We start from the raw sequence: 13340 nt of genomic DNA on the forward strand, positions 1-13340 counted from the left end.
ACATATAATTGACAAGTGCCCCTCAATAAAAAATTAGTTTATAGATAATTTAGACCTTTTGACTATATTTATTTATAACTAATTAAAAATAATTATTAAAACATCCCTAAATCCATGCAAGTTTAATTCAAATCAAAGTTTGAAGTTTTTAACATATCCATGATCAACTAACTCTCCATGATCGAGCCAATTTGTAGGAACCACCACAAAAAATATAATAAGCACAACACTATATTATTAGCATAACATCCTTAATCGTTCTCCATTATCAGTACATCGTCCACAATCGTTCTCCATTATCAACATAAATGACATTAGCACAACATACTCAATCGTTCTCCATTATCATCTACTTTTGGTGTTTGTTTGTATTATATTGTAATTAACACATAATCAGCACATTATCAGCACAATTATAAAACAACTTTTGGTAACTTTTTTGAAAGTTACTTTTATAAATAAAAAAAAGGTATATCAATATAGTACTCATATTAAAGATAAAAAAATACTTGATTTTATGGTATTTAAAAAAAATAATGAAGTATATAAAAGTTATTTTAGTTTAAAAAACCTTGGTGGAATTTGTATTTAATTGAAAATGATAAAATGACTAGAAATTTTACGAAATTACCCCTAACTTGTTAGTACTAATTTTTAATTATAAAGGTTTTATTTATAATCAATCCTAACCCTTGATTTAAACTATCAATGATTTAGATCTGTTCTTACGATTCTTAAAGTTAGCACTGTTTGTATATGATCTCAACTCCTACTATTAATTCGAATATGATTGAAACCTACTCCTTAATTGTCCTGTAAACCCATAAAAGATTCAATCACATTAAAACCGTCGACCATTTTTCGACCAAACTCGAGGAATGGTTCAACTCGTCGGCTACACTATAAATTGATCGTGTAGAACCAATCCCTGAACCTTTTCACACTCGCACATAGTTTCAAATCACTCAATTCTTCGCTTGCGCACATCGGATACACCACCGGAAACATCAAATTCATCATTCCAGCGGCCATTGTAACTAATTCTTGCATGCATTCTGTTTAGATTCCAGCGTTTAATCAAAGCCCTCTCCCAATTTCTTGTGGCAGAGGCTTAATTCCTTCAAATTAGGGTTCTTATGGATTTGTCATATAACGGCTTAATGAAATGAAAAGACTAAATGACAAAAATACCCCTGAGTAACTGCAGAGCATGGATAGGGTTAAGTCGTTGAACCAAAATGACAATCGTAAAACTTTTTTGGACCCACACAGACCCCAGGGATCATTTTGGCATTTTACTCCGAAGAAATTTATATTGAGAAAATGGTGTCTCAAATACAAATGAAAAACAAAGTTTTTGGCAACTCAGTCCAAACACCAAAGCTAAACTTAAAGTTCTATTTCAGCCGGCTTCGTTATGAGACTAATTCTAAATGGACAAAACAGTCTGTCCATCCGTACTGATTAGTTAACTGTTGCTAGATAAACAACCCAACATATCCAACATGGTCAATGGTAGTAACCATCTCCCATTCATGGCTGTAACCACCTCCATGTTTCTTTCACTCATCACCACCATCCTCCTCCTTACACCACCTTACGCCGCTACATTATCGTTTCAAAAAGCAGGTTTCAGCCCGAACGACGGTGACATAACGTATGAAAGAGACGCATATCCTTCAAACAACGCCATCCAACTCACTACCAACCAGCGTGACGTTACTGCATTGGTTAGCATCGGTCGAGCCACTTACTCTGAGCCCTTGCACCTCTGGGACCATGGCTCACGCAACCTAACCGACTTCTCAACGCGGTTTACCTTCACCATCAACTCTCTCAACAGTTCAAGGTACGGTGATGGGCTTGCTTTCTTTCTTGCACCAAACGGCTCAACGGTTTCTAATAACGTCACAAATAGTGGCACACTGGGTCTCACTCGTAACGATGAGGTGTTAAACTCTAGTACCGACCCGTTTGTTGCTGTTGAGTTCGATGTTTTTCAGAATGCGTGGGACCCGAAAGGCGAACATGTCGGGATTGATATAAGTTCTATGGATTCAGTAAGGAATGTGACGTGGCGGAGTAGGATCAGAGAGGGTAAAACATACGAAGCAGTAATAAGGTATGATGCTAGTTTATATACCCTTAGTGTTGTGGTCACAGGTTTCAGCAAGACTGATGACACTCTGCACCAGCGGATTTCTTACGTCGTCGATTTGCGGGACCACTTGCCGGAGTGGGTCACGTTTGGATTTTCGGGTGCAACCGGGAACACTGAGGTTATACATAGTATATACACCTGGGATTTTAGTTCAAATCTTAATATAGATGAGAATACGATGAACCCGAACCCTGACCAGGAGACCGTGGCTAACCAGGGTCCCGGGGCTAGACCCAAACCGGATAAAAGTAAAGCGGGGTTAGTGACTGGTTTGGTGATCGGGTGTGTTGTGTTAACCGGTTTGGGTCTGGCATTGTTTATGTTGAGAAAGAACAAGAAAGAATTTAAAACTGAAGACGACGATTTTGTTTTGGATAATGAGTTTGAAAAGGGTGTCGGGGCGAAAAAGTTCTCGTACAAAGAACTGGCTCGAGCCACAGGTAACTTTGCGGAGCAAGAAAAGCTCGGTGAAGGTGGTTTTGGCGGAGTTTATAAAGGATTTATAAAGGAAATGGACTCGTATGTTGCGGTCAAGAGGGTGTCACGTGAGTCCCACCAAGGAATAAAGGAGTATGCGTCCGAAGTTAAAACCATTAGCCGATTGCGACACCGAAACTTGGTCCAGCTCGTGGGTTGGTGCCATGAAAAGAAAGATCTACTGTTGGTGTATGAGTTCATGCTAAACGGTAGCCTCGACACACATTTGTTTGATGGAAAAAGCATGTTAAAGTGGCCCGTGAGGTATCAAATCGCTAAAGGTTTGGCGTCTGCACTGCTTTATTTGCATGCCGAATGGGAGCAATGTGTGGTGCATCGGGACATCAAGTCGAGTAACGTCATGTTGGATTCACATTTCAACGCAAAACTAGGGGACTTTGGGCTGGCTAGATTTGTCGACCACGACAAGGGTTCACAAACAACCGTCTTGGCTGGAACCATGGGTTACATGGCTCCGGAATGTGTCATGACGGGCCAAGCCAGCCGAGAAACAGACGTGTACAGCTTTGGAGTTGTGGCACTAGAGATAGCATGTGGAAGAAAGCCGATGGACCTCAAGGCGCCAAAAAAACATACAAGACTGGTGGAATGGGTTTGGGATCTTTACGGGCAAGGGAAGGTTCTAGAAGCAGCTGACGGTAGACTCGAGGGTGATTATGATGAGAAAGAAATGGAATGTTTGATGGTTACCGGACTTTGGTGTGCACATCCCGACAGCAGTTTTCGGCCTTCGGTTAGGCAAGTGATTAACGTTCTTAATTTACAGTCCCCGTTGCCCGGTTTACCGTTAAAGATGCCCGTTCCAACTTACTTCACCCCGTCTTTAAACGTGCATATGTCTACTACAGTTTCACAAAGCAGCCTGACACAGAGCTCAAGCTATGGCTATAACACTGATTCTTCAAAGTAATTGTTTGATTTTACTGTAATATTCAGTTGTATTTTTTTCTTGTGGTTATTTATCATGTTCTGTAACTAATAGTTCTGTGAGTTCTTTTAGACTATATGTTATTTTTTTTGTGGATCTTGTATCTGGTGCAATAAAACAATCTATATATCTACAGGCAGTGGCGCTAGTCGGCCGGCGGGGTACTGACTAGTGATTAGTCGGGATTAATCGGATTAGGATTTTATATGTATTTTTCAGTTTTATATGTATATATAAACACATATTTGTATGTATTTTTATGAGTAGACATGGTTTAACACCTTCGTCAACCCATATTTTCAAGTAGATATAATTAATTTCCGGAATTTACAGGTTTTGGTCAAAAATCTGGCTAGAATTTGGTCGTAATCGCTAGAGTGCCACTGAGTTTTGGCCAATTATGACTGAATTTGACCACAATTGACAGGCTACTGATTAACTAGCCGATTAGATAAAAATTATTTGGTGAACCTCCGACTAACGATTAATCGACAACAAATCCGAGACTGGTCGGGTTTTTACAACCATGCGTCGAGGTACAATGGCAGGCGTAAAACAATCTAAATATCTGTAGAAACACAATAATCTTAAACTCCAAAAGAAATCAAACATTTAGACGAATCTAAAGTTCCAATAATTTTAAAAACGGACCCCACATTTATTGAAAGGTTTAAACCTACAAAACATGGATGGTAATCCGAAGGTTCATTTTTCTCACTTGTAGAGCTCCTTGAATCTCCTGCAGGCTTCCAACACGTTGTTCCTGTGGCCAAAGGCGCTGACCCTAACGAACCCTTCACCCGCAGGTCCGAACCCACTACCAGGTGTGGTCACAACATGGGTCTTCTCGAGTATCTCGCTGAAGACATCCCATGAACTTCGACCCGGGAAGTGGACCCACACATATGGGGCGTGTATTCCTCCGTATACCGTAAAACCTAGTGAAGTAAATGTATCCACTATAATCTTTGTGTTCTCTTTGTAGAACCCAACCACTTCATGCATAGCCTGCACGATTATTAGAAATACGTTTAGTTTTTTGTAATCAGTTTTAACTAACCTGTACTCGCAAACTAACCTGAAGACCTTCAGGAGAAAGGCATGCAAGACCACCAGCTTGGGCAATGTTTGACGCGCCATTGAAGCCGGTACAAACAATGCGGTTGAAATCCTTAGCCACAGGAAATCCATCTGAATATTTAAGTTCTTTCGGGACGACAGTCCAACCTAAACGAACTCCGGTAAATCCAGCGTACTTGGAGAAAGATGCGGTTTCAATTGCAACCTGCCACACACACACAAACAAAAAAAGTTAACTTAGTCTGTCTTGCGAGAAAACATGATCGAAAAATAATTGTACCTCTTTGGCTCCGGGGATTTCAAAGATAGATTTAGGGGTGTCACCTGACACATACATGGCATACGCTGAATCGTAAATTATAATGGACCCGTTGTCCTTGGCAAAATTCACTAATTTAGTCAGTTGCTCCCTGGATGCAGCAGAGCCTGTTGGATTGTTAGGTGAGCAAAAAAATATGATGTCGGTTCGAGAAACTTTTGATAAATCAGGAAAGAAATCATTCTCTGGTGTGCACTTCATGTATTCAATATTGCCGAATTTTTCGATATCCTTTTGGAACTCCCCGGTCTGTCCGATAATCACACTTGAATCCACATAAGCCTGAAAGAATAAATGAAGAGAAAAAAGAAATCATTCTCTGGTATGTTCTTCACTTTTAACAGTTAAATTAATAATCAATGCAGAAGTACAAAGTTGTTACCGGATATGATGGATCTTGCACCGCCATTGTAACATTAGACCCGAATAAGACCTGCCACAAATATCAATAAAAGTTGAGGTCAAATAAAAAATTTACTATCGTCTTTTTCCGGAAAACATAAAAAAAGTAACCAAAGTGGAACAACAAATGATTCAAATAATAAAAACGTTAAAATTCAAAGAAATACAAGCAAAAAGTAAAACAAACAAAGACCTGAAGGCGGGAAATGTCAGACTTTGCACCATCAGATACAAATATGTCATCTTCCTCTATGCCAAGGTTTGAATAAAACGTAGAAGCAAGTTGAGCTCTCAGTTGCTGAACATATAAATGCACTTATTAGTTATATGTTAATTAGCTATCGTGTCAAGGTAAATTGTCACCTTGTTCAGGGGATTAACCACTGTTAATAACCAATATTGTAACGTTGACCAACATTGCTATCAATTATGTATACCTTTTCACCTTGTTCAGCTCCATAACCAGTGTAACCCTCAATGGTAGATAAGCCAAGTGCTCTCTGTTAAACAAAAATATAAAAAAACATCACTCAAAATAGCAAAATATACGTTTTATACAGGAAAGATATTTAAATAATAATAATACCTTAGCCATGGCAGAAGTAATGACTTCTGGAATGGGCTCGGTGGTATCACCAATACCAAGGCTTATCACTTGTGCATCGGGATATTTCAACATGTGCGCAGCCTTCCTTCTTCCAATCTGTAATTAAGCACACGTAAAATATTTAAATTTCATATACAAAAGTAGAATAACAAGAAAATACAGAGTTTTAACATCACATCTGAAACTATAAGTAACATGAGGCTGTGATTGTAAATGTAAAGACCTCTGGAAAGAGATAACCAGCTTGAAGCTTAGCAATGTTCCCATTGCGGGATACTTTAGTCTTGTAAGCTGCAGAAATAGCACCACACAGTTAAATTCCTAGCCAATCAAACCGAGATATAAAATGTTACGCTAAGTATGTAAACTAGAATAATGTGATTTAGTAAGCATGATATAAACTAGAATCATTAAAGTAGAACCAAAATCATACAGTCATAAAAACCGAAAACCGGCCAATTTACATAATTAGTAGTTACACATTATTACAAAAAGAAAAAAGATAAACCAAAGTTAAATTGTTTCAGTTTTGATTTTTTGTTTCGCTTTGATTGGTTTTTCCGGTTTCGTTTCGGATCGGTTTCGATCTTTTCAGTTTTTTTTTTTTGGTTCGGTTTCGTTTCTTTTTTCCGGTTTGGTCGGTTTCGTTTCGGTTCAATTTTGATTTTTTATTTCGTTTTGATTGGTTTCGATCTTTTCAATTGTTTTGTTTCGTTTCAGTTCTATTTCGGTTTTTTCAATTCTTTTGTTTCGCTTTAGTCGGTTTCGATTCGGTTCCGGTTTCGGTTGTATTGTTTGTTTTGGTTGGGTTTTCGGTTTCGTTTTGGTTCGGTTTCGATTTTTTCAGTTTTTTTTGTATCGTTTTGGTCGGTTTCGTTTTAGTTTTGATTTTTTTCGTTTCGTTTTGGTCGGGTTTTTCGGTCTCCGTCCCGACTCGAACAAAGGTATATTAGTGATGAAATTATGTTTTGAGAAATGGGAAAAAAAAAACAACCCGTTTTAACCCGAAACCCATTTCGAACTAGACCAGGTCTGACCCAAACCCGTTTGGACCCGAATCCATTCCAACCCGGACCGTTCTGACCTGACCCAAAACAACCCTTTTCTATTTGACCCATTTTGACCCTAACCATTCCGACCCTAACCCGTTCTGACCCATGACCCGTTCTGACCCGACCCAACCCGTTTGCCAGTGGCTACCAAGCTTCACAATTACATAACATAATCCCCATTTATCCACCAACAAACATTTATATTACACAAACAGTCAACATTTCCGTCATAAACCTACTGCAATAATTCAAAGCAAAATGTGTATATACCAGTCTGTTCAGCCGGAGAAGTAGCCACACATTTACAAACCCCCGCCTTTTTGGAAGATACACTTACAATCTGAGACCTGCAACAGGTCAATAGATTCAATAAACAATATACCGATGTTTGTTATTCTGTATGATTAGTGGAAATGAAAGCAAATAAGCTATTTATTAAACAATTTATGGATACCTTACGCCGGTGAAGGTGTTTTTGGCGAAGATGGCGGATGAGGAGGATGAGAGTGGGGTTACGTGATTGTGGTTAAGAACAGACATGGTGAAATGGAATGATTGGATTGGGAAGAAGACAGTAGACAGGAGGATTGTGTAGTGAAGGCGCAAACGGGATGAAAACCTAGCTTCTATAATGTTTTACAGAATTACATAAATAGTCCTTTTATGTTTTGAATTTTCTTTTTTTAAACGCCCAATTAAAACACGTTTTTAAATTTTAATCCAACAAAAAGAGAAGAGCTAAATGTCATTTTAGTCCCTGTGGTTTGTTTCATTTTGTCAGTTTAGTTTAAAGGTTTTATTTTTCGTATGTGGGTTTAAAAAGGTTTTACCATTGCCATTTTAGTCCACTGGGTTAACTTCATCCATTTTTTCTGTTACCGAGAAAGGCAATTCGACCATATAAAATGACCGAATTGCCCTTCTCATTAACAGAAAAATAAATGAAGTTAACCCAGTGGACTAAAACGGCAACAGTGAAACCTTTTTGAACCCACTGGCGAAACGTGAAACCTTTGGACTAGACTGACAGAATGGCCCAAACCACAGAGATTAAAATAGCATTTAACTCAAAAGAGAATTACATATGTTTGTACATCATAAATTAGATATTTTTTAACAACAATGTTTACTTCTAGGGGTAAAGGTGATGCCTTCGGGGTTCGGAATGGGGCATTTGGTACATGGTTGTAATTGGATCTTGGTGTGAAACTGGATAGATTTTTGGCCGGTGAACCCGAGAGTGATGTTGGCAAACAGCTATACATCTACGGATTTAAATTGAGGTGGATTTAAGAGCTTCGAGTTCAATCTAGGTTAAAAAAAGGTAACACGTCGTCATTGGCATCTTCATTTGGGTCCAACAATGTTACTCACACCCTTAATACCACCTAATTAACTTACATTGATAACTTAAAAGTTAAAAAACATATAATATTACAATTACAATTAAAAACATTTGCATACACCTTATTATTTTACATGTAGTCTTGTTTGGGTAAAATCTTGTGCACTCACCGGCATTGATCACCTAATTAATGTGCCATAATTTGGCATTGTTAATAAACAAATCGAAAGTGTCGGTATCGAAAACGCCCAAAAAATAGGTACCGGTTAGGGATGAGCATTTGGTATCGGGTACCAGTACCAAACCGTACCGGGTATATTCGGTACCGGTTCCCATTTTCCTCGTTTTTCAAGATACTGGTACGATACTGGTACTAATTTTCCTCGTTTTCAGTACCGGTACCGATTCAGTACCGGTACCGATTCAGTACCGAATGGGTATCGTGCTCATCCCTAGTACCGATTTGGTATAGAAAAAAATCAGTACGGGAAATTTGATATCGATACCGATACTAAGTACCATATACTAATCCCTACTCCTATATGGTTTAAACTCTAATTAATTACTACACTAATTTAAACACTTCAACGTATAATCCGTTGATACCCGATTACCTATACAACATGCTTGCTCTAGAAAACACTTTGTATTTGACTTCTTTTCACTACTTCCATAATTTGATTAACATAGGGTTTAAATTTATTCTATGTAGCACCGGAACGGGTACGGGATTGAGGTACGGGGATGATACGGGTACGGGGTTGATACGGGTACGACGAATGGTAAAATTCAAAAATCCAATATACGGGTATAACAAAGGTACGGCAAAAAATATAAAAAAATAGCTATTTATAATTTATATACACATATAATGTTACTTCAAACTTTTTATGTAACCAAATGTAAACTAGTGAAAATAAAGGGGGTTAAATGTTAAAATTGTTAGGCCCTAGCAATTTGTTGAGTGTTTTTTTTTTTTTTTTTGTGTCTAATCAGCATATATATCACCATTGCCCTTGAATTTCCTGACTGTATATCTCTTAAATGTCAACATATACACGTGTGATTTAGTTTACGAAGACTTTTCAATGCCGAGAACCTCGATCAGAGAGTAAAAAAGGCGTAAGGTTCACAATGGTGTAAAATTAAAATGGGATATACCGGGCTAGGATTCGAGTTACAGGAACAAGGGCCAAACCAACCACCCAAGAATGGAATCGTCGAGCGAAAACACTTGACAACCTCCTAGAAGCAGCTTTTCTTGCCACCAGACCTTTCTCCATCAATTAGAAATCTGATGCCGTCACTAAACACATTCCTTAAATTGTAGCCATTTGTTGAGTATTTTTTTTGTGTCTAATCCGCATATATATCACCATTGCCCTTGTTTTTCTTGACTGTATATCTCTTAAATGTCAACATATACACGTGTGATTTAGTTTACGAAGATTTTTCAATGCCGAGAACCTCGGTCAAAGAGTAAAAGGGGCGTAAGGTTCACAATGGTGTAAAATTAAAATAGGATATACCGGGCTAGGATTCGAGTTACAGGAACAAGGGCCAAACCAACCACCCAAGAATGGAATCGTTGAGCGAAAACACTTGACAACCTCCTAGAAGCAGCTTTTCTTACCACCAGACCTTTCTACATCAGTTAGGAATCTGATGCCGTCACTAAACACATTCCTTAAATTGTAGCCATTTGTTGAGTGTTTTTTTTGTGTCTAATCCGCATATATATCACCATTGCCGTTGAATTTCTTGACTGTATATCTCTTAAATATCAACATATACACGTGTGATTTAGTTTACGAAGATTTTTCAATGTCGAGAACCTCGATCAGAGAGTAAAAAAGGCGTAAGGTTCACAATGGTGTAAAATTAAAATGGGATAACCGGGCTAGGATTCGAGTTACAGGAAAAAGGGCCAAACCAACCACCCAAGAATGGAATCGTTGAGCGAAAACACTTGACAACCTCCTAGAAGCAGCTTTTCTTGCCACCAGACCTTTCTCCGTTAATTAGGAATCTGATGCCGTCACTAAACACATTCCTTAAATTGTAGCCATTTGTTGAGTTTTTTTTTTTGTTTCTAATCCGCATATATATCACCATTGCCCTTGATTTTCTTAACTGTATATCTCTTAAATGTCAACATTAACACGTGTGATTTAGTTTACGGAGATTTTTCAATGCCGAGAACCTCGGTCAGAGAGTAAAAAGGGCGTAAGGTTCACAATGGTGTAAAATTAAAATGGCATATACCGGGCTAGGATTCGAGTTACAGAGACAAGGGCCAAACCAACCACCCAAGAATGGAATCGTCGAGCGAAAACACTTGATAACCTCTTAGAAGCAGCTTTTCTTGCCACCAGACCTTTCTCCATCAATTAGGAATCTGATACCGTCACTAAACACATTCCTTAAATTGTAGCCATTTGTTGAGTGTTTTTTTCGGTGTCTAATCCGAATATATATATATCACCATTGCACTTGATTTTCTTGACTATATATCTCTTAAATGTCAACATATACGCGTGTGATTTAGTTTACGAAGATTTTTCAATGTCAAGAACCTCGATCAGAGAGTAAAAAAGGCGTAAGGTTCACAATGGTGTAAAATTAAAATGGGATTTACCGGGCTAAGATTCGAGTTTCAGGAACAAGGGCCAAACCAACCACCCAGAAATGGAATCGTCGAGCGAAAACACTTGACAACCTCCTAGAAGCAACTTTTCTTGCCACCAGACATTTCTCCATCAATTAGGAATCTGATGCCGTCACTAAACACATTCCTTAAATTGTAGCCATTTGTTGAGTGTTTTTTTTGTGTCAAATACGCATATATATCACCATTGCCCTTGATATTCTTGACTGTATATCTCTTAAATGTCAACATATACACGTGTGATTTAGTTTACGAAGATTTTTCAATGCCAAGAACCTCGATCAGAGAGTAAAAAAGGCGTAAGGTTCACAATGGTGTAAAATTAAAATGGGATATACCGTGCTAGGATTCGAGTTACGGGAACAAGGGCCAAACCAACCACCCAAGAATGGAATCGTTGAGCGGAAACACTTGACAACCACCTAGAAGCAGCTTTTCTTGCCACCAGACCTTTCTCCATCAAATAGGAATCTGATGTCGTCACTAAACACATTCTTTAAATTGTAGCCATTTGTTGAATATTTTTTTGGTGTCTAATCCGCATATATTGTTGGTGCACTTGTGTCTGTACTTTGTCTGTATTCGGTCTATATGTAAACGATGTCCAAGTTAGCCTTGTAAGTTTGACCAAGTCAACTATCCTCCTAGTTTGACTTGGCCAAACAGTTGGTAAATATTAAAAGATGTTCTCTGTCGAAGGATAGCCTCGAAGGATACTGTTGATCCTTCGAGGTGCTCGAAAGATATGCTTCGAATGATTAGACCTCGAAAGGTGATCTTTCGAGGTCCTTGCTGATCCTTCGAAAGCATCATATCCGAAAGATGATCCTTCGGACCATCTATCGGATCCTTCGACCAGACATCATGGGCTGGGTATATATATACCCATGCAGTGTAGTGTGAAAGATAGATGCACACTTAGAGAGACAGACAAGAGTTGAGAGCATTCTGTCCGAAATACACACACACACACTTTGAGAGTTTGCAAACTGATTGTAAACACTGTGCTTGTAACCGGAAACTTTCTACGCATTAATACAAGTGGTGTTAATCGTTGAGTCTTGTGTGTTCTTGTGTTTGTTCTTGCATCATCCCGGTTTGCTCGCTAGCTTGGATTCCGCACTCGCTAGTGAGTTTGTATAACAAGGTTTAGGTTTGGTACTTATATTTGATCAAAATGAGTTGTACTAGTCCGTGGGATTGGAGTTTGGACTCACGATCCAATCAAGAGCTAGTCACTGCTGCAGATTGGGCAAAGAGTATGATTCCACAGCCATCAATCAGTCCAAGTCAATGGGCTTTGGTATCCAATCAAAGTCAAAGTCTTCAGAACCTTCTGATTAGTGAGAGTGAAACTGGCAGCAACAATCGTCCACCTAAGTTGAACCATATGAAGGATTTTCCATCATGGAAAAACCGTTTTCACACATATGTTCAAGGGCAAAGCACTGATCTTTGGACGTGTTTCATCAATGCGTTCAATACTAATCTTGAAACTGCTGCGTCAACTTCAGAGGGTTATGCCAATATGCTTGAAAATGACAAGAAGGCTTATGAATTGGAGAAAAAGGCCTTTGCCACACTTACTCAAGCACTCAACAAAGACATCTACCATCAGTTCTCATATTGCAAGACCACGAAAGCATTGTGGGATGCCTTAGTTGCTAGAGGAGAAGGCAATGCAGCTGCTCGAAAATCTCGGCATGATTTGTTGAAGAAAGAGTTTGAATCCTTTCAGTTTTTGGAAAACGAGACTTTGAATGATATGATCACACGTTTCTATCATTTGATTAGTGAGATGTGTGCTTATGGAGTTGTCTCTACTCAACAAGACATGGTGAGTAGATTTGCTGACGCCTTACCTCCAAAGTGGAGTTCTTTCATTGAACTGTTGAAACATACTGGAACTCTAGATCAAGTCAACATCTACGAGTTCATTCAAAAGCTGGAACATAAAAATGATGAAGAAATTAGGAAAGCAAGGCGTGCTCCAGCTCCTCAGAATACAGAAATGTATCTTCCAGGATTCGATGCTTTGGCAAGATCCGCTGCAGCACAGCAACAGCAACCTAAGCTGCAGACTGCATCTGTGTCCAATACAAGTTCAAGTTCCTTTCCGTTTCCTCAGTCAACAGCTGCTCCACCACAACCTCAATTCGATCCGAGGTCTTACATTCCTGTTCCAACACAGCCACAACCACAACCTCAACAACAACAACAGCAAGCTCACTATACAAGCAATCCTCAACCTCAACCCCAAAGTCATCACACAATCCGAGT

General features: G+C 38.8%; 2 protein-coding genes across 2 annotated transcripts; one reads left to right on the top strand and one right to left on the bottom strand.

The window, feature by feature from the left end:
- The first annotated feature begins 861 nt into the window (after nt 1-861).
- On the top strand, nt 862-3692 carry LOC110940142 (L-type lectin-domain containing receptor kinase IX.1). The gene has a single exon (XM_022181702.2). The coding sequence runs from the start codon at nt 1506-1508 to the stop codon at nt 3567-3569; it is 2064 nt and encodes a 687-aa protein (XP_022037394.1). The 5' UTR covers nt 862-1505; the 3' UTR covers nt 3570-3692.
- Nucleotides 3693-4129: 437 nt separating this feature from the next.
- On the bottom strand, nt 4130-7677 carry LOC110940144 (LL-diaminopimelate aminotransferase, chloroplastic). The gene is made up of 10 exons (XM_022181705.2): nt 7502-7677; nt 7318-7394; nt 6219-6286; nt 5975-6091; nt 5826-5888; nt 5582-5686; nt 5369-5419; nt 4948-5268; nt 4666-4872; nt 4130-4595 (listed from the first exon to the last, which is right to left on the bottom strand). The coding sequence occupies exons 1-10, from the start codon at nt 7585-7587 to the stop codon at nt 4302-4304; spliced, it is 1389 nt and encodes a 462-aa protein (XP_022037397.1). The 5' UTR covers nt 7588-7677; the 3' UTR covers nt 4130-4301.
- Nucleotides 7678-13340: the final 5663 nt, after the last annotated feature.

The sequence above is a fragment of the Helianthus annuus genome, chromosome 3 (genome assembly GCF_002127325.2).
Source record: "Helianthus annuus cultivar XRQ/B chromosome 3, HanXRQr2.0-SUNRISE, whole genome shotgun sequence".
Classification (NCBI taxonomy): Eukaryota; Viridiplantae; Streptophyta; class Magnoliopsida; order Asterales; family Asteraceae; genus Helianthus; species Helianthus annuus.

What these genes read in the sequence shown, in the direction of transcription:
- LOC110940142 (XM_022181702.2), top strand. Translation starts at nt 1,506, where the DNA reads ATGGTCAATGGTAGTAACCATCTCCCATTCATGGCTGTAACCACCTCC.
- LOC110940144 (XM_022181705.2), bottom strand. Translation starts at nt 7,587, where the DNA reads ATGTCTGTTCTTAACCACAATCACGTAACCCCACTCTCATCCTCCTCA. An exon ending in TTACTTCTGCCATGGCTAAG is followed by an intron (nt 5,889 to 5,974) that starts GTATTATTATTA and finishes TTTGTTTAACAG; the next exon opens with AGAGCACTTGGCTTATCTAC. An exon ending in TTTCTCCTGAAGGTCTTCAG is followed by an intron (nt 4,596 to 4,665) that starts GTTAGTTTGCGA and finishes ATAATCGTGCAG; the next exon opens with GCTATGCATGAAGTGGTTGG.